The sequence below is a fragment of the Bos mutus genome, chromosome 11 (genome assembly GCF_027580195.1).
Source record: "Bos mutus isolate GX-2022 chromosome 11, NWIPB_WYAK_1.1, whole genome shotgun sequence".
NCBI lineage: Eukaryota > Metazoa > Chordata > Mammalia > Artiodactyla > Bovidae > Bos > Bos mutus.
The window spans coordinates 5,342,389-5,359,886 of NC_091627.1; the positions used below are offsets into that span (position 1 = coordinate 5,342,389).

The window sequence follows — 17,498 nt, forward strand, 5'->3', positions numbered from 1 at the left end:
CTGCCAGCAACAGCAGGTTGACGAGCGCTTAGTTCTCTCAAGAGCATAGGCAAAACTTCAAATTTCCCCTCACCTTTCCTTGGAATTTAGGATGATTTCCTTCTAGTTCTTACTTTAAAATCAGAGACTTAGCATAAAATGCCTCCACATTTGGACAGCAATAGCTCTGCACACGTTAACAGGCTAGGCGGGCTGTTTTGGCAGCATTGCCAGCCCTGCACTCGCCCACCTCCCCTTGGGCCCTGCTCTGGCCTCTGGAAAGACTGGAGACCCCACTGCCCCGCTCAGGCCTATCCGGCCCCATAGCCTGCGCCTACAGCTGGGAGGAGAGAAAGGGAGAGAAGCAAGCCCTCCCGCCTCCTCCCAGAGCTCAGGCTGCGGCTACAGCCCCAACCACACCTGTCACCTCCTGTGACAATGGTCCAGGCGCCTGTCGCCACAGAGGACAGCAGGGTTTCCAGTGCTGAGCTGCAGGAGAGGTGGATGGACAGAGGACCCAGAGAGACAAGGCAGCTCGGAGGAGAGGGAGCACGAGAAGACATCAGGCCCTGTGGGTGCAGCAGGCACTGATGGGGGGCAGGGGGTGGGTGGTGCTGTCAGCTCACACCACCCCGGTCAAGACGGGACATACCACTGCCTTTTATTTTCATGATTCACCTCAGGTTCCCAGTGGTCAATGTCCCCACCAGCTTTAGGAAGAGTCTGAGATAGAAGTTCTGTGTCATTCTTACGCTAAAAACATCAATGTCAATGGGCTGACCATAAGCTCCCTGTGGTCATCAGCCCAGAGGCTGGAAGCCATTGAAATGCCAGTCCACCTGCCTGCTCCCCACCCCCCACAACTCACCGCTTCCTGAGCTCAGGAGCAGTGTCTGAAACCACTTCTTTCTACGAGTAACCAGCAGAGAGAGAGCAGAAGAGGTGTGCTCCCAAGCATCACCCCTGTGGGTACCGCAGCGACCTACCACATCGAGCAGGGGAGATGACAGCAAACTACTGCGATAGGAGGCGGCCAGCGAGAGGGTGGCAAAGGACAGACAAAGTCCAGCTATACAAAGCTTGTGTCTTTGTTTTCTTTTCCTTTCTCTTCTGTAAAAACCTGTAGCTGCTTTTTAAAACAAAAAGCCTCAAACTAAAACGGCCCTGCTGCCAGACCACGGTGCCCGGGGACAGGAGGCGGGGAGGGGAAGAAGCGGGGGAGGGCGGGGTTAGTCTGCATGGCATGACGCTCGGTCACTCCACGCTTGGTCACTCCGCGGTCGTGATGGAAAGGAGATGGGAATGGAGTCATTTGCTTGTTCGTTTCGTATTAAAGCAAGCAGGTCAATGCCAGAGATCCACGGGTACAAGCCGGTTGGATAACGGAGCTTTCGGGAGTGGAGGAGAGAAGGGAGATCTCGAAGTCCGGGCCAGGCAGGTGGACAGGGGATCCCCCTGCGAGACTCCCCAGCATCAGGCGGTGGTGAGGCCAAGGGCAGAGTCCTCCCGGGCAGGCCGGGCACAGCCCCTCAGGCCTTGCTCTCCTCCACCTTGACCGCCCGGGGCTTGATCGCTCCAGTTCGCTTCAGCGGGGAAGCGGCTGAGGGTGGCTCCTGCAGCTTCACGGCTCCCAGGCCGGGCTTTTCATCCACTCGCTGCTTTGCCTTTGGACAGATAGACGGAGACAGAGGAAGTCAGCCTTGCGCGGACATACCTGCCAGGACCCATGGCCCCACCACCTGCTTCCTGCTCCTGCGTCAGAGGAAAGCTACCCTAAGAAGCCCATCTTCCAGTCAAGGACCAAGACTCAGAAGTGCCTCTCCTGGGCAGGACCCTGGCCTGAGAAGGTTCTGCTCCCTCCCAGGGCGCTGAGTGAGTGATTCGGAGAGGCAGGAGGCCCAGGTCCCGGGGAAGCATCTGTGCCGCCCAGGGGCCTCTGCAGGAGTGGCCCACCCAAGGCCACCCCAGGGACCTTCTCAAATCAGTGCACCCCAGCCCGTGCTGCAGGGGCATGGGGCCTCTCGTCCAACTCGGCCTCCCAGATCCTCAACCCTCCCGACTCCCATTTTGTGGGAGCCTTTCCTCAAGCCCCTAATGTGACCTCCAGAGTCACAGCCAGGGCCCCCTTACGCTGCAACTCTGCACAGTGAGGGGTGTCACCGAGTGAGCAGCCTGGTTCTGCCCCTCACACGGTGCTGTGAGTTCTCAAGAAATCTTTAGAAGCTAAGGCCTAGCAACTCAGAGAGTGACCCTTGGGGAACTGAGTTAGGAGAAGTGAACTGAACAACAGAGCCTCTACCTCCACCAGCCGGGAAGGCTGTCTCGCTAACATCCCACACCTGACTTGTCTGAGCTCTGGAGCCTGGTCACATTTTAGAGGAGTGAAGAGATCGTGCCGAAGGCAAAGATGCTGAGCCAGCCCTCTTGTTATAAACGGGAGAATGTCAATCCGTCTGGACCCCACCCGGCCAAGACAAGGACAAGACACAGCACTTACTAGGCCGGCACGCACAGGCACACACGCCAGGCGCATACGCGCCCGCATACCCCCGGCTTCTAGAGCTGACCCCCGGGCCTAACCGGGTCCCAGCGCCTTCACAGCCCAATTGCTACGGAGGGAGAGTCCCCCTTCCGGCGTCACCTCCTCTGAGGAATCCGCATCCTCCCTTCTCAGCAGGACAAGGAAGGATCCAGACGCCCGGCAAAAGGAGAAGCGCCTTCTCCAGGAGGGACACGGGCTCCCGGCGCCCACTCTCTAAGCACCAGGGCATGTCTCTTTCTAAGAGGAGCACGCAAACGGGCTGGACAGTCCCTCCTCTTTTGGCACTTGGAGACGGGCCTAAGCGTCCAGGGCTGGAGGGTCTGGAAAGCCATCTTCTACCTGTTGAACGTAGTGTCCCTGCACAGAGCCCATGTTAACTGCTGATCCAGAGGGCTTCCCACTGGGGCTAGCAGAGCTAGGCCTGAAAAAACCAAAGGAGGGGGTGAGAACACACGCGTCACCACGGAAACGGAGTCAAGCCTCCATCGGAGGATACAGACCCAGACAGCCAGAGCACGGGGGGCGAGGGTGTCGCCACGGGGCCCTGGCACCTCCAACCCAGTTCACAGGATGCACCTGAGAGGCGGTGGCCAGGTCCCCACCATGGGCAGACACCGACCAAAGGACAGACAGTCACCAACCGTCTCTCAGGTTTGGAGGCTCTGGACCAACTTGATGCTCCAGACAAAAGGGCTGTAAGACCTGACACATGAAGGGATTCCCTGGTGGTCCAGTGGTCAGGACTCTGCTTTTCACTGCCATGGATCTGGGTTCAATCCTTGGTCAGGGAATTAAGATCCCACAAGCCGAGTGCCATGGCAGATACATATGTGTATGTATAATTGATGAAATAAATAAAAAATAAAAATGAGCTTAAACTCCAATAGGAGTTTAGACTTTAAAAAGAAGGGAACTCCTTGGTGATCCAGAGGTTAGGACTAGGTGCTCACACTGTTGGGGCCCAGGTTCGACCCCTGGCTGGGGAACTAAGATCCTGCGAGCTACACAGCGTGCCCCCCGCCCCCCAAAAGCCTGATACATGCGCTGTGCCAAGCATCCTTCCAGTCTTCATTTGGGAAGTGAAGGGCAGTAAGTAGCAAAGAATAATACCAAAAGTAATAAAAATGTAAATCACCTTTCTACATGTGTTCCACTGACAGACAACTAGCTCCAAGGATGTTAATTAATCAGGTGCTGTGTGGAAAAAAGGGCCTCCCTGGTGGCTCAGTGGTAAAGAATCTACCTGCCAACGCAGGAGATGCGGCCTCGATCCCTACGTAGGGATCATCCCTTGGAGAAGGAAATAGCAACCCACTCCAGTATTCTTGCCTAGGAAATCCCATGGACAGAGGAACCTGGTGGGCTATAGGCCATGGGGCCACAGAGTCGGACACCACTTAGTGACTAAAAAACATGTGTAAAAGGATTCTGTGGTCAAAGGTCATAAGAAGAGCTCAACAAGACCCCCTGAGGGCTGGAGGAATGCAGGCTCTCTGCTGAGGTGCACCCTGACTCCCCAGCAAGCCCTCCTGGGCTCACCCCCGCCGGAAATATCTGGTCAAGGAACCCTTCTTTGACAGGGCATGAATCTGAAGCCCTGTCTCCAGAAAACGTGGGCAACACTGCACTGTAAACCACTCCCATTCTCCCAACCCCACTAAGACACCAACAAAGGCTACCAGCTACGCTTTGTCTTTTCTAAGCGTTCTCCCAAAAACAAAGCTGCTGCAGCCGTGCCGACAGTGAATGGACACAAGCGACTCTGGTTACGTGAGCGTGCCTTTTCCGGGTTTGCCTCCAAGGAAGGCTCTCCAATCAGACGGGGATAAAACCTGCCTGTGGCAGCAGGGGAATCTGTGCCTGAAGCTTCCTTTTTTCTACCCAAACTCATTGTTTGCTGCTGCTGCCCATACATACTTTTTACAGGTCTGTATGAAAAATATGCCTGTTTTGGCCTGTATGAAAAATATGCTTGAAAACAACAAACAGGAAAAAAGTCAAGCCAAGAGAGTGAAAATAAGAACAGGAAAGATAATGAATCAGGGGGCAATTGACAAAAACCCCTTTCTCAGGAACTGCATCTTGAAAAGGACTGACGTGAAGGAGGGCGACCGGCCTCCACGCCCCGGGTCGAGGGGGCAGGCGGCTGGCTGTGTGGGGGGTGAGCTCAGCCACAGCTACGCAGTCACCTCGCACAGGCCCTGCAGGTCACACACACCTGTGTTCCTCACGGGCAAACAGGAGGGAATTCCAGGAACCTTCCACGGTTAACAAGAGTTGACTGTGCCAACCCTTGGGCCAGACCCTAGAGTGTGGGGCCTTCCCAGCCGGTGCAAAAGCTGTCAGAACTGGACGCTAACATACTAAGAACTGCTGACCCTTGAACAACTGCACGGGGTCCACTTACACACACATTTTTTTCAATATACACGTACTACACAACCCACAGTGGGCTGAATCCTCAAATAGGGAACCGTGGGCATGAACGGCTGTGAAGGTATACTTGATTCTCAACCGCGTGGAGGGTTAGCACCCCTACCCCCTGTATCGTTCAAGGGTCAGCCATAACTCAGCCCATGGCTCACACACACCAAGCCCCCTCTGAATCCAGCAAGCGACCTGGAACACTTACTAGAGGTGGAGGCAGATCCAGAGGAGGTCCACTCATGCCTGTGAGCCCAGAGCAGCAAGCCCTGGTGGGTCAGAAGCCCATGGGGACACGTGGCCCCAGGAGAGGAATCCCCGCTCCAGAGTGTGCACCCCCCATGCCAGTGAGTCTTTTACGAAGAATCTGGTGAGAAGGCTGCCAGTAGCCAGGGTCGGGCCTAATGTTATCGTAACATCAACCTTTCCTTTCCCTATTTCTCCACAAAGTTCTCTGGCATCAGAACAGTTTATGATAATGATTAAAAGCAGAACCAGCCCCGAGTCTCCTGCATCCCCGCACTGCAGCTTCCTGGTGACAGGTGGGCTGACAAAGGCGACCCCACCTCAGCGCCCTGCTCTCCCGGGGCCCATGGCTGCACCTTGCGGGCTCACTGTGAGCGCCCAACCCCAGGATGGGCTTTACCTGTAGGCCTGTGGTGACGGCACGGAGCCTCCTGAAGGAACATTCTGTTTACTGTCGGCAAAGTGGAAGCCCTTCATCTCCATCTGAGAGGACTAGAGATACCGGGAAGGGAAGCAACAGAGTCACAGGAGGGCCCTGGGGACAGCTGCCCCCACACCACCACCCTGGGCAGAGCTGGGGCTGCAGGGTCGGGGTGGTGGTACCATGAGATGGGGAGGATGGACTGCGCACCATCCCGAGGCCACCCTGTGTGGAACCCTGGAGCTGGCAAGGGCTTTGGCCCCCAGACCTCAGCAGCAGCCCCATAAGGCCCTCCTGATCCACGCACCCAGGCCTGTCTATGCTGTTAGTGACAGGTGAGCAAGGAGCTCCTGCCTTGGGACCGAGAGGACTTGGCAGAGAGCAGGAAGCCAGCCGTCTGGTGAGGCCCAGAGCCTCCACGCTGTACAACAGCTATGGCTCCTGACTTACCAGGAGGGACCCCCAAGGCCAGGACTACCCTGCCCCTCATCCCAGGATCACAGCAAGACGGAGTGAGCCTCACCTCTCTGCTGGTGTTGAGGACCGAAGGCTGGGACCCGGGGGCAAGGATCCTGCGGGGGGCCCCGACTGAGAGGCTCTGCGCCTGGGGCAGCTGGATGGACTGTGGCAGGAGCAGGGGCTGCTGCCCGGAGCCGTACCGGGGCAGAGGCAGCTGGGAGCCAGGCAGGGGCATCGTCAGCTGCCGGACAAGGGGCATAGTTAGGAGGATGGCACGCACGTCCGAGAGCAAGCCCGTGTTGCACTCCAGGGTCTCTCATTCCAGACGAGGAACCAAGGCCCTCCCCCAGCAGGAGAGATTCTTGACAGACCACAGCAGAAATCAACCTAATTTTACACTCTAGGGAGAGCAGGAGAAAAGAACCACAGGCTGGCTGCGGGGGTCAAGGGGAGGGAGAGAAAGGTCAGTGAGGCCCAGAGACCTCCTCCTAAGTAGTGACCCAGCGAATCCCCCAGAGAGGAGAGCGGGAGAGCAAGGGTATCTTTGTGTCCCCTTTTGTGGCACAAAAAGGCAGGAGTCCTTTATGCTTTGCCTCCAAAGGGTCTGGAAAACAACCAGGGTCTGGGGCTTAGGGTTCCCAGCATCTTTGGATCCTTCTGAAGCCTGTTATGACAGGATGAGTCGGGGACCACCAGGCCCAAGGGAATGCTCCTAAAGGCTGGAACGAGGTGTGAGAGAGCAGGGAGGTGGGTCAGGAGACCCTCAGGAGCGGGGTCTGGGGGTCACCACATGTCGTCTCTCAGTCACGTTCCTCTTCATCTCCCTGCTATTGAGTCCACAGTGGAGGGTCAGAAGGATCTACTGGAATCGCATCACTGAGACGAGTGGCAGTCACACGTACCCTGTGTAGAGCCCTGATTGGGGTGAGGGTGGGAGCAGGGTAGACAGGGCGAGAAAGGCCCAGACTCTGAATACTTCTCAGAGGTATAGCTGACGGAATGGGCTTAAGCATCAATAGGGGATTGGGGGGAACAGGAACCCAAAGATGACCCTGCTGGACATGAAGTTTGTTTCCCTTAAGTTTGAGATACTGTGAGTTCTGAGCAGAAATGGCAGGCAGCTCACTGGGTCTGAGTTCAAGTCCAAGAGACAGGTCTGGACTGAAGACAGAACCAGGGCGAGCTGAGCTGGGATGAGGCTCAGAAGCACAGGTCTAGACAGAGCCCAGGAGGCACAGTGACTTACTGCCAGGGGAGGCGAGGAGGAAACGGCAGAGGAGACGGAGGAGGAGGGCCTCAGGGAGGGCAGAGAACTAGGGGCAGCGTCCCCACGGCCCAGCGAGCCTGACCCCTAGGTCAGATGCTACTGACCGGGCAGGAGAAGGAGGATGAAGAAGGTTAGGCTCAGTAATGTGGAGTGGGCTAATGTCCTTAAAGGGTTTCCTTTTTTAGAAGAAAGAGGAAGACAGGTTTGCCTGGGGATGCGGCCGCAGGGTGGAAGACCCTCACGGCCGAGGGTGGCAGGCGCTAACGCGTGCTAGGGCAGCACCCAGGTGGGTGAGGACGGCTGCCGCCCTTGCCCCAGGGCTCCTCCTGGCCTTCAGAACCGTGGTTCTGGGAGCTTGTAGATGGTCTCTTCCTGGTTACGACTCACATTTCTTTGTGGACATAAGAGGCACCATCAAGGTGGGGGAGAAGGCAATAAAGAGGCGAGGCACCAAGACCACCGGGAACTGTGCGTCCAGGGAGGCTGTGCCTCGGGTGGGGAGGGCCCTGTGTGAGTGCAGGGGGCTGTCTGGAGAGATCTGTATTCAGTCTGAATCCAGCCAACGGGAACTGTGTGTGCAGGGGGCTGTGTGTTGGGTGGGGAGGACCCTGTGTCTGTGAAGGGCCTCTATTTAGCCTGAATCCATCCACATGCAGAGACAGGCCAGGGTTTAACCTGGGTGAGCACAGAGGTGGGGGTGGGAAGCTGAGTACAAACGACAAGGAGGGGGGAATTCCCCGGTGGTCCAGTGGTTAGGACCCCACACTTCCACTGCAGACTACACAGGTTCAGAGAACTAAGATCCTACAAGCCATGGTGCACCCCATCCCTCAAGGAGTAGGGAAGTAGGAGGCAGTGTTAAAAAGTGATTGGAAGTAGTTGGTCACTAGAGGGAGGGGGTGAAAAAATTCAAGGTGGTGACCGGGTAGGACCCTTAAGCCCGAGAGGTGCAGCTGTGGGCAGGGACTAGTCCAGACCCTGGACTGGTGAGCAGAGCCCCGGGGGTGAGGAGGCTGCGGGAGGGTCATCCACAGAGATGTCCGCCCTGCTGAGAACCACACGGGAGTGGAGCTGAAGACTGATCCGGGGGCCAAAGGAAGGGAGTGACCCTCAGAACAGTCTAATGGTGCCCAGGGGCCAGGAGGACGTGGAACCAGAGATCCTGTCGCCTGGCGCTTGCAGCATATGGTGGGTGGGGGTAGGGCCAGGGTTAGAGCGTCTAGAAGCATAAGTGAGCACAAGAGAGGACACTCAGCACCCCTGAGCCCGGGTAGGGGGAGAGGCTGCAGGAGAAGCCAGGTCTCGGGGCTATTCATGGTGGGTGGAGGAGCCGGCCCGGGCCTGAGCCCAGGCACCAGTCACAGCAGCCACAAGCCACACGGAAGCCAGGGCGCGTCAAGAGGCAGATACAGGGGAAGATGGTCATGAAGAAAAGAGATCTGGGGCCTGGAAGCAGGCATGACTGAATTCCTGACCTGCGGGAGCTGGGAGTCCAACATCTGGGAGGCGCCAAGCCCAGCCGCCTGGCTGAGCGGGCCCTCGTAGACCAGGGCCTGGCTCCCACTCATGGGCTGGTAGGGCGAGCCGGACTGGGGCTTCACCATCTCCAGGGGCTGCATGCCTGGGAACGCCGAGTAGGGGGCCTTCAAGGCTGTGCCTCCGGAGAGGATCATGGTGCTGGGCGGTGACAGGCTGGGGTGCATGTACACCTGAGACCTGCGAAAGCCAGACAGACAGTCAGGTCAGGCACGCGGCTGGGCCGGCTGCACCAGCTGGTTCACCTCAGACCCCAGGGCGCTTGCTCCCACGCGGGCTCTTGGCTCAGCCCCAGGGTTTCTGACTCAGAAGCCTGGGATGGGGCCTGAGAACCTGCATTTACAACAAGCTCCTAGACGCTGCTGCTGCTGCTAGTCTAGGGACCCCAGTTTGAACATCGCCGTATTAAGCAGATGTACAGGCTGTGTGAGACACAGGAAAACCTGTGTGATGCCAAAAGCACAGAACAGACATGCTGAGCGCGCGGGCTGGAGGCAACGAGGAGGGAGAGCAGGGAGGGAGCAGGAGGACTCGGGGACAAAAGACAAGGCTGGGCCCACGGCCTCTCCCACGGCACAGCTCACTCCCCAACTCCCAGCCTGCTCGGACATGCGCACAGCAACCGGTGGCCAAGGGACCAGCCCCACCTAGGCATCTCACCTGAAGGGCTGTAAGGAGCTGAAGATCTCCTGAGACTGGGAGACGGGCAGCCCGCCCCTCAGTCCCAGCTGGGCTTGAGCTTGTAGAGACGTGTGAAGGGAAATTGGGATTTGCTGGGCAGCGGCAGCCTGCAGACAGGAGGCGGGTGGTCACTGCCCTGCCCTGCAAGCTGCTTCTCACAGCCCGCCACCAGCACCCCCACCCCGGTCCTTCTCCCTGGGGCAGCCAACACCGCCCTCAACGTGAACTCAACACAGCCTGCCTGTGCTTCCTTCCTTCTCGGGAGCGAGCAAAGAACTGGCAGCAACCCCAAACCAGCACAACCATCCCTACGCTAGACCCTGCACAGCGGGACGAACGAGCCCGAGCTCCACGACCAACAGAGGCAAGTTCAGAAACCAAATAGTGGCTGGAAAAGGCCACGGACAGAGAAATACGTGCGGTATGACCCGGTTACGAGACCTTGCAGAACCAAACGACATCATGTTAAGAATACGCTCTGAAAAGACCAGGACGGGCCATGTCCTCTGCCCCTGGGGCGGCGCTTTGCCCTGGTTTCTGCAGGCACAGGACCCCCCGTGGAAGGCCCAGCACCAGCTTCAGGAGGACACTCCCACACGCGGCCCCTGGCAGCACAGCAGTGTGCCCACTGTGCATGAACACAGACACCTGCTCACTTCTACAACTACCTCTTTCTAACGCATCCATGCCTGGGAGTCTAGGCCTTTCTTCTCTTCATCAGAAGGATACCTGATTACCAAAGAGAATTCCATTTCAGTGAATTCCCCGGCTAGGGTGCAGGAAGGAGAGCGTCAGGAAAGGAAAGCTAAGTGGTCCAGAGCACTCGGCTCTGTCCCTCCTCCTCGGCTCTCACGTGCTCACTCAGTAAACAATGCCTGGCTGCTGTAACGTGAGGGTGCAGAACACGAGACAGGCCGTGAACGGGCACGTGAAGCAGCCAATCACGCCCCGTGCTGCGCCCTCCCCCATGCCCCTGGGTCGCCTGTCTCGCCGGCATCACCTGTTGGAAACTCTGCTGCTGAGGTATGGTCTGAGGAACCAGTCGGGGCTGACTTGCAAACACATGGCCATCCAGGTAGAGAGGTGGCAGGTGGCTGCCTGGAAACAGAATTCGAGGCAGGGGAACAGGATCAAGTCTCACTGTCCCAGAAGGTCCCGCGAAGCAGTGGGGGAGGGAACGTGGCAGAGCTGGCCCTGGGCGCCTGTGCAGCCTGGGGAAGGGGCCACTGCAGCCGGCCTCCCTTCTCGCCCACCGCCCCGCACACCCAGGAAGGGCTCGGTCGTAAAGGAGGCTGCCATGGTCTCTCAGTCTCGTTCCTCTTCATCTCCCTGCTATTGAGTCCACAGTGGAGGGTCAGAAGGATCTATTGGAATCGCATCACTGAGACGCTGGCAGCTGGGCCCCCTGAATCCCCACAGGCTCCTTCGGGCACTGACGCTGTGACAAGGACAGCAACAACTGGGGTAAAACTGGCTCCCACTTATTGAGGCTCAGCTGATACAAAACCCTTCCCAGGTATGAGCTCATCTCATCAGCATGGTGACCCCACACCTGGCCATCATGACCCTGTGCTATTTCACAGAGGAGGGGGAAAGGCTCAGACAGCTGTTCCTGTGACAGTCTCTCTGCTGGGGCCTCTCTCCAGGAGGTGAGAGAGCCCTGCCGAGGTCACAGAGTCCTGTCGCCTCCCAAGGTTGGAAGCCAAGAGCAGCAAGTGCCAGAGACCAGAGCACACAGGAACCCGTGGCCCCCAGCCGGGAACACACTCCTTAGGTCAAGGCGGGGCCGTGCTCAGGGCTACGAACCCTGTGTTTCCCTCGAGGGGATGGAGAAGCATCCCTGAGCTGGACCAGGGGAGAGGTACCTGGAAGGGATGCAGAAGGTGCGACCGAGGCCACGGGCACGGGGGGCATGGAGACGCCGCCAAAGGAGCTATAGCTGACCCCGCTGGAGGCCCCCCCGGAGGATGGGGGCTGCAGGCCTGAGCCAGCGCCTCCTGGCGAGCTCTGCTCCGGCAAGCTGGGCGAGTTTTCCCAAGCCTTGCGCGCAGACTCCATCTTTGGAAGCAAGAAGGTGGGGGGAGATGGAAGTTACCACCCGGAAGGCAGGGGGCGGCACAAAGCTAAGCCCTGGGGTGCGGGGAGGGGGTGTGCTGGAGTGGGGTCTGCTTGCTCTTGCCCCCTCACAAGCTGGGCCCCGAGTTACCTTCAGAGTGAGGTCGGCGGTAGGGAAGGACATGTGGGAGAGGCCGATGGCCCTCTGGATGTGGTGGTCCCGCCGCAGGATGGGGATGCTGGGGGCCAGCCCGGCCTGGAGGGAAGAACACGGTGGGACCCCTGCAGGTGGGGGAGCCACACCCCTCCTGCCTGGACCCAGCCTTCCAGCAGGGCTGCCATGTTTCGGCAACAGAAGCCCGGCTGGCGGCCTGCACGCAGGCCACACTGCACGGCGTGGGGGTCCCAGTTCCTGTCTCAGCCCCTTCCCCCAAACCGTGAAAAGAGGCCCTAGAAATATGGTCAGAAATACAGCGCTAGACCCGCTTCCTGCCGTGCCCACCACCCACCTGCAGGTCACAGGATTTCTGAGAAACTGAAGAGTAAAGAAACTTGTTTATTTACCACAGCATTCTCAAACGTGTGTGACCGTGGAACCGGGAAAGGTTTGAATCACAAAGTGCCAAATACACTAGACCTTAGGAGTGACACCACTCCACTTTAAGTTCACAAAACCAGGGCATGGAACAACTTGCCACGGGCGTGTAACTAGAAACGGCACCAAGACACAAACCGAGCTAGGTGGGAGAAGCATAGACTTACGTTACTGGCCAATGCGTCCTGAAGCTTGACAACTGGATTCCCCGCAGGACCAGAGGCAGAGCCAGGCTGCAAGCTGAAATCAGAGTCCTAGGGGAAAAAAAAGGGGGAATAAAGCCCACAGAAATCACCTTGGCTCACCTTCTGGCAGAGACACACATGAAGTAGACCCATAGCCTCAGCAACTCAAAACACCCAGTATGGGACTTCCCTGGTGGTCCAGGGGCTGAGACTCTGGGATCCCAGTGCAGGGGTCCCGGATTCAGTCCCTGGTCAGGGAATTAGAGCCCATGTGCCACCACGAAGATCAAAGACTCCATGTGATGCAACTAAGACCTAGCACAGCCACAGAAATAAATAAGCAGTATTCACCACGTGAACAGAACAGCCAGCTGTTCCCTGACAGCCCCCAAGCAAGGCGGCCATCCCCTTCTCTGCCTGGCTTCCTGCGTGGTCTGAGAGCCTGCCTGGCATTGGCAGGGAGACGGGACCAGCCCACGCAGCTCTTCACCCACGCTGCCACCCCACAACATCCCTTGGAGTGCTGCCAGCACCTACCACCCTGCTCCTCCAGGAAAGGCCCCTCCTTCCTCTCCAAGCACCAAAAACGGGGGTTGGGGAGGTGGGTATAAGAAACACTTCAAGCCTCACCTTCGGATTGACTCCAAATTCAATGGGTGGCACCGGCAGCACAGAGTCCACGTGAATCTCCACCCCGTTAACAGGGGGAACCACAGCCCCCTGCAGCCGTTCAGCCCCCTCGGAGCCCTTTCTGTTTTTCAGAGAGCGCTCATTGCCAATGGGTCCTGGTCTGTGCTCCTTGCTCTGTCCTGAGCCTTGTTCTGAATCCTTGACAGAAAAGCAAAGAGGCTGAGACACAGAGCCTGGAGTGACCCTGACCTCTAGCTTCCAAGGAACCGAGAGCCGGAAAAGAAAACAAAAGACACCAGCCCTTCTGCCTAGCCTGGCCCCTGAGAGCCAGGCTCCAGGTTACCTTTGGCTCTGACTGCTTTTGAGTCTGCTCCTTGTGGCCATCAGCCTTGGGCTCCAGGCCGGGCCCGCTTGCCTCCTCGGGCTTCAGGGTGCCATATGGAGAGCTGCGCTGCGAGGAGGTCGCTGAGGACTCTCGGGACTCGGCGCTCAGGTCAACACCGCTGTCTCCCTGGCTGCTCTTAAAGCCCTGCTGTGCAGGACACACGGCCAGTCAGCACCTGAGTCCCGCAGAGTGAGACCTGGGGCATGACGTGTCTCCTGGCCCAAGCCCGTGATCTCCGGTACATGTGGGCCCCTGCACTGTAAGCATGGCCAGACGCCGAGGACCCAGGGTGGGTACTCCCTTGCCATCCCCTCTTTCTCCCTCCCACACACCTGAAAGCAAGACTGGAGACCAGCAATGGGCCAGGCTCACTGCCTGGCCAGGGAGAGGCTGGGCGGGAGGCTGTGACGGCCCTGGACTGTGAGCACACGCTTGGTGCCTGGGGGCCACTCACCTCAGCAGAGCCAGGCTCAGCGCTGGTGAAGGCAGTGGCAGCTTTGGTCCAGGAGTCACTGGTCGAGGCCTGAAGCGGGAGGGCTGCCGAGGAGGAAGACAGAGTCAGGACATCAAAGAGGGACGACCAAGCCAGAAACACGACCACAGGCAGCGCACACAAACTCTCCAAGCCACCTCCCTCCTCAGTCTGACACCTTCACTCAACTTCCCAACATCCCCAGAAACATCTCCATAAACGAGGTTCCCGAGATTTCATGGACGATGAGCTCCAGGTAAACACACCAGCAACTTCTCACTCATAGGGATTAGAACTCTGTATCACTACCTCTGCTGTGGTAAAGCTTTTTTCACAAAAGCCAACTATTTATTTCTACAAACTGGCACCTCTCTACAAGTCTTTGAACGAGTCAAGCTGATTATTACTCAACTGTTGTTAGCTCAATCATTCTTAAGAATCCAACAAAAGTCACAGATCCTGTCTGTGTGCACAAAACCTCCCAAGCTCTTTCCCAAGACCCAGGGCCCTTCTGAAGCCATCCACACACCCCTGGTCTGAGCAACCACGAGACACTGCACAAGCCAGGAGGGAAAGCCTTGATAGCCAAGGGCGACCTGGGTTGGTCCGCCCTGCTTGACCAAGCTGGGAGGTACGTGTTTTTGGACATTTACGCTGCAACACCCACCACTCTCACAAAACCAAACTGACTGATACCAAAATTTACTAAAAGGCTATTTTACTTTCAGTCAGAGTTGACAATTTCCCATTATTACATTGAAATGTATTACACTCAAGGTTTTAATCAAGCATGACGACAGGCCGTGTGGTAAAATTAAGAGCATCAGGCTCAGAACCCAGGCTCTTGGGTGTCTGTCACGTGGCTCTGGAAGCCTTGGTTGCTCTGAATAAAGAGCTAGCAATGGTGATCCCACCAGTTCCCGCTGCCAGGCCTGCAGGGCCTTGCCCAGAGCAGGAACTCAAGAACAATCTGCTTATATGGTTTTGTATTTTAAAATGAAAGATTACCAGAAAAATACCACTGGATAGGAAATTCTTTTAACTTCAGGGAAACAGATTTTCTATAAATTAAGGGCCACCCTAGTCTGGTTTCAAGTCTAAGACAGCATTTGGGGAGGAGTTGACAGAAACCTCCTTCTGGCAAGGAAAGGGTGCACAGCACGGATGGGAAAGCTATGGACTCCTGTTCTCCCAAATAGTTGTCTACTGCTCTCCCTCAAGTAAGAAGGAAGGATAACTGACATGGGCAACAGTCAAACCAACTCCTGGGCGACCTCAGCCAGGCGAGGTGGGGCCCACTCCCGTCACTGGATGCAGAATGCTCTGCTCGCCACCACGCTTCAGGCAGGGAGACTCTTACATCTGCTCAGAGGCTGCAGTGGCACGTAGTGCTCAGAAGGCTTTACCGCAGACTCGGCAGAGGAAGCCAGGAGACAGTCAGTGCTGTGCCTATGCTCGTGGCCCCAGGGCAGAATCCTCCCTGAGAAGGGCCCCAAGCCTGGGAGGCGGCCCGAGCCTCGGGGTCCAAACACAAGCTCCTACCCTGGCTGCCGCTCTCCCAGATCTCGGTGCCCAGGCTGCTGCCAGGCACAGGCCCGTCACCCTGCTCCAGGCACAGGTTGTTCTGCTTCTTTGCAAACCGAGGAGGAATTCGAGAGGAGAGACTTCGGCCTTTGACAGGAACCTACGGAGAAGAGGGTGATAGGGTCCAGCCTCGATGGCAGACCTGAAAAATGAGTCCCCCCCGGAAGACGACCGTGGGCTCCAAAACCACACCCGGAAACTGCTCCAGAGATTCACCAACCGTCGGTTAAGACCTCAACCACGCGGGAACTGCAGTGCTGACGACACCACACCTGCAAGTGCCCAGTGGGCTGAGACCTGAGATCACAGTAGGAGCAGGCTGGATTCAGGAGCTGACAGAGGTCTTGCTCAGCCCATTTCAGCTGGTGTCACCAAGGATCAGTTACCCTCTGAGAGCAGGGAAATCACACCATCTACCCCACGGGCACAGCGACAGTGGGCCCTGGGAGGCAGTGCCTGCTTACAAGTATGCCTTTCTTCCTCTCCCAGCCCGGGCCAAATTCAGAACACTCTGCCGCCATAGGCTACAGGTGTCCCTGCGTCACAGCGCGTCCCGTACCTGCACGGCTTGCTCCTTCTTTCTCCTCTCCTCCTCCAGCAGGCGGCGCTGCTTCTTGGTCAGGACCTCAATGAAGCCTTCGCCCACCAGAGAGCCCACCTCACTCTCCTCCCCAGGGCTGGATCCGCAATTTTCAATGATGGCGTCTGAACCAAGATTCACAAGGAAGGGCAATGGTTCCATTTACTGAAAGCTAAGGATAACCAAACCCTACGGACACCTGATAGCTAAGCACTGAGTCAGCTCAAAAGGCCAGGCGCTTAGCTGGCTTGGGCCTCAGCATATTCACCATTACCAGGGTCTAGGAAACCCAGTGAGGATTTCTACACCCTTCTCACAACCCTGCAATGCACTGTTATCTCAAACCAAACAGGTCACAGTTAAGAAAACAGACCTCAGAGACACACACACCTAAGTCCCAGCTCCACTCCTAACCAGCTGTGTGACCCTAGACAAACCACTCAGCTTCTCTGGGGCTCAGCTTCCCATCTTTAAAACAGACGCTGCAGGGCTGTTACAGGAGTGCAGCAGGGCTGTGAGCAACACGAGGGCAGGAATCCCTCCTGTTTTGCTCTTAACCCAGTACGTGCCCAGAACCTAAGATATTCAGTGAAAGGGCAAACTCAGCAACCCATGGTGGTGGCCATGACCCATCCCCCTGCCATTTTGCCTGGATCCTTCTTCCCCTGAAGATGTGAGCTGACACTCACGTCCGTAGTTCAGGTCAAATGGTTTCATGGTCTCTCCCTGCTCGCCTGACCTCTGGGCGGCCAGCTTGGCCTCCTTCTCTGCCTTCTCACAGGAGGCTTCGGTGACGTCAGAGGCAGCATGGGCTGCCCGCTCCAGCGTGTAATGGCCGCTCCCACTGCCGCAGCCAAGACCTCCAGGCAAGGCCTCGTCTGGGGACCTAGAGAGGAAGGAGGATCTCATCAGCTCAGAAGTGGCCCAAGAAGGAGAAACCACATACATGCCTAGCACACAACCAAGCTCAGCCCTCGTCTCCGTCATTTCCTCCTGCTGTCCCCTCGACCCAGCAGAAGGGGTGGCTGGTTACACGCTGTCGCGAGCCCGTGGGGAGGCTGCCCCAGACCACTGCTCCAGCAAAGCACCTGGGAAAGCTGCTCTGTGCTCACCCCCTCCCCCAGCTAGTACTCCTGTCCTTTCCCTTTGCCTACCATACCCTGTAGGGCTCCAGAAAAGAGATAAGGGGCAAGGCTTAGAACTGGGCTGCAGAGGGAGCCCAGGCCTTGCTCCACTGCCAGTCCTCTGGGGCAGAAACCAGAAGGAAAGCCAGGTCTTGGCATCTGGGGCCTAGAAAGCTCCTCTAGACCCACACTGACAAGAATCCACATTCTCCTGTGGCGCCTTGTTCAGAGATACGAGTGAACTACAGGCCAGGCCTATGTGCCCTGAACTCTTGAGGAGGCCGGGAGGCGGGAAAATTGTCTTCCTTGGCACCTGGGCGGAGCCGGAGCCAC

At 57.4% G+C, this 17,498-nt stretch overlaps 1 protein-coding gene and 2 non-coding genes across 15 annotated transcripts in view; all 3 read right to left on the bottom strand.

The window, feature by feature from the left end:
* Positions 1 to 1,066: 1,066 nt before the first annotated feature.
* PRRC2B (proline rich coiled-coil 2B) overlaps positions 1,067 to 17,498 on the bottom strand; it is an 80,508-nt gene continuing 64,076 nt past the window's right edge. For 7 of the 13 annotated variants that reach the window (XM_070378820.1, XM_070378816.1, XM_070378818.1 and 4 more), the window contains 16 exons: positions 16,731 to 16,927; positions 16,021 to 16,166; positions 15,420 to 15,561; positions 13,860 to 13,942; positions 13,364 to 13,552; positions 13,021 to 13,218; positions 12,373 to 12,459; positions 11,762 to 11,866; positions 11,421 to 11,613; positions 10,556 to 10,653; positions 9,535 to 9,662; positions 8,814 to 9,054; positions 6,136 to 6,312; positions 5,592 to 5,683; positions 2,861 to 2,942; positions 1,067 to 1,643 (listed from right to left, as the gene is read on the bottom strand). In XM_070378820.1, coding sequence (XP_070234921.1) covers positions 1,509 to 1,643; positions 2,861 to 2,942; positions 5,592 to 5,683; positions 6,136 to 6,312; positions 8,814 to 9,054; positions 9,535 to 9,662; positions 10,556 to 10,653; positions 11,421 to 11,613; positions 11,762 to 11,866; positions 12,373 to 12,459; positions 13,021 to 13,218; positions 13,364 to 13,552; positions 13,860 to 13,942; positions 15,420 to 15,561; positions 16,021 to 16,166; positions 16,731 to 16,927 — 2,293 coding nt within the window. In that variant the 3' untranslated portion in view covers positions 1,067 to 1,508. Of the gene's footprint in view, positions 1,644 to 2,860; positions 2,943 to 5,591; positions 5,684 to 6,135; positions 6,313 to 8,813; positions 9,055 to 9,532; positions 9,663 to 10,223; positions 10,285 to 10,555; positions 10,654 to 11,420; positions 11,614 to 11,761; positions 11,867 to 12,372; positions 12,460 to 13,020; positions 13,219 to 13,363; positions 13,553 to 13,859; positions 13,943 to 15,419; positions 15,562 to 16,020; positions 16,167 to 16,730; positions 16,928 to 17,498 lie in introns of those variants that run through there. The other 6 variants (XM_070378819.1, XM_070378817.1, XM_070378826.1 and 3 more) reach the window with 4 other exon arrangements.
* On the bottom strand, positions 6,868 to 6,953 carry LOC138990041 (small nucleolar RNA SNORD62). Its single transcript, XR_011466216.1, has one exon. It is a non-coding gene; the product is annotated as a small nucleolar RNA SNORD62 (small nucleolar RNA).
* Positions 10,857 to 10,942, bottom strand: LOC138990042 (small nucleolar RNA SNORD62). Its single transcript, XR_011466217.1, has one exon. It is a non-coding gene; the product is annotated as a small nucleolar RNA SNORD62 (small nucleolar RNA).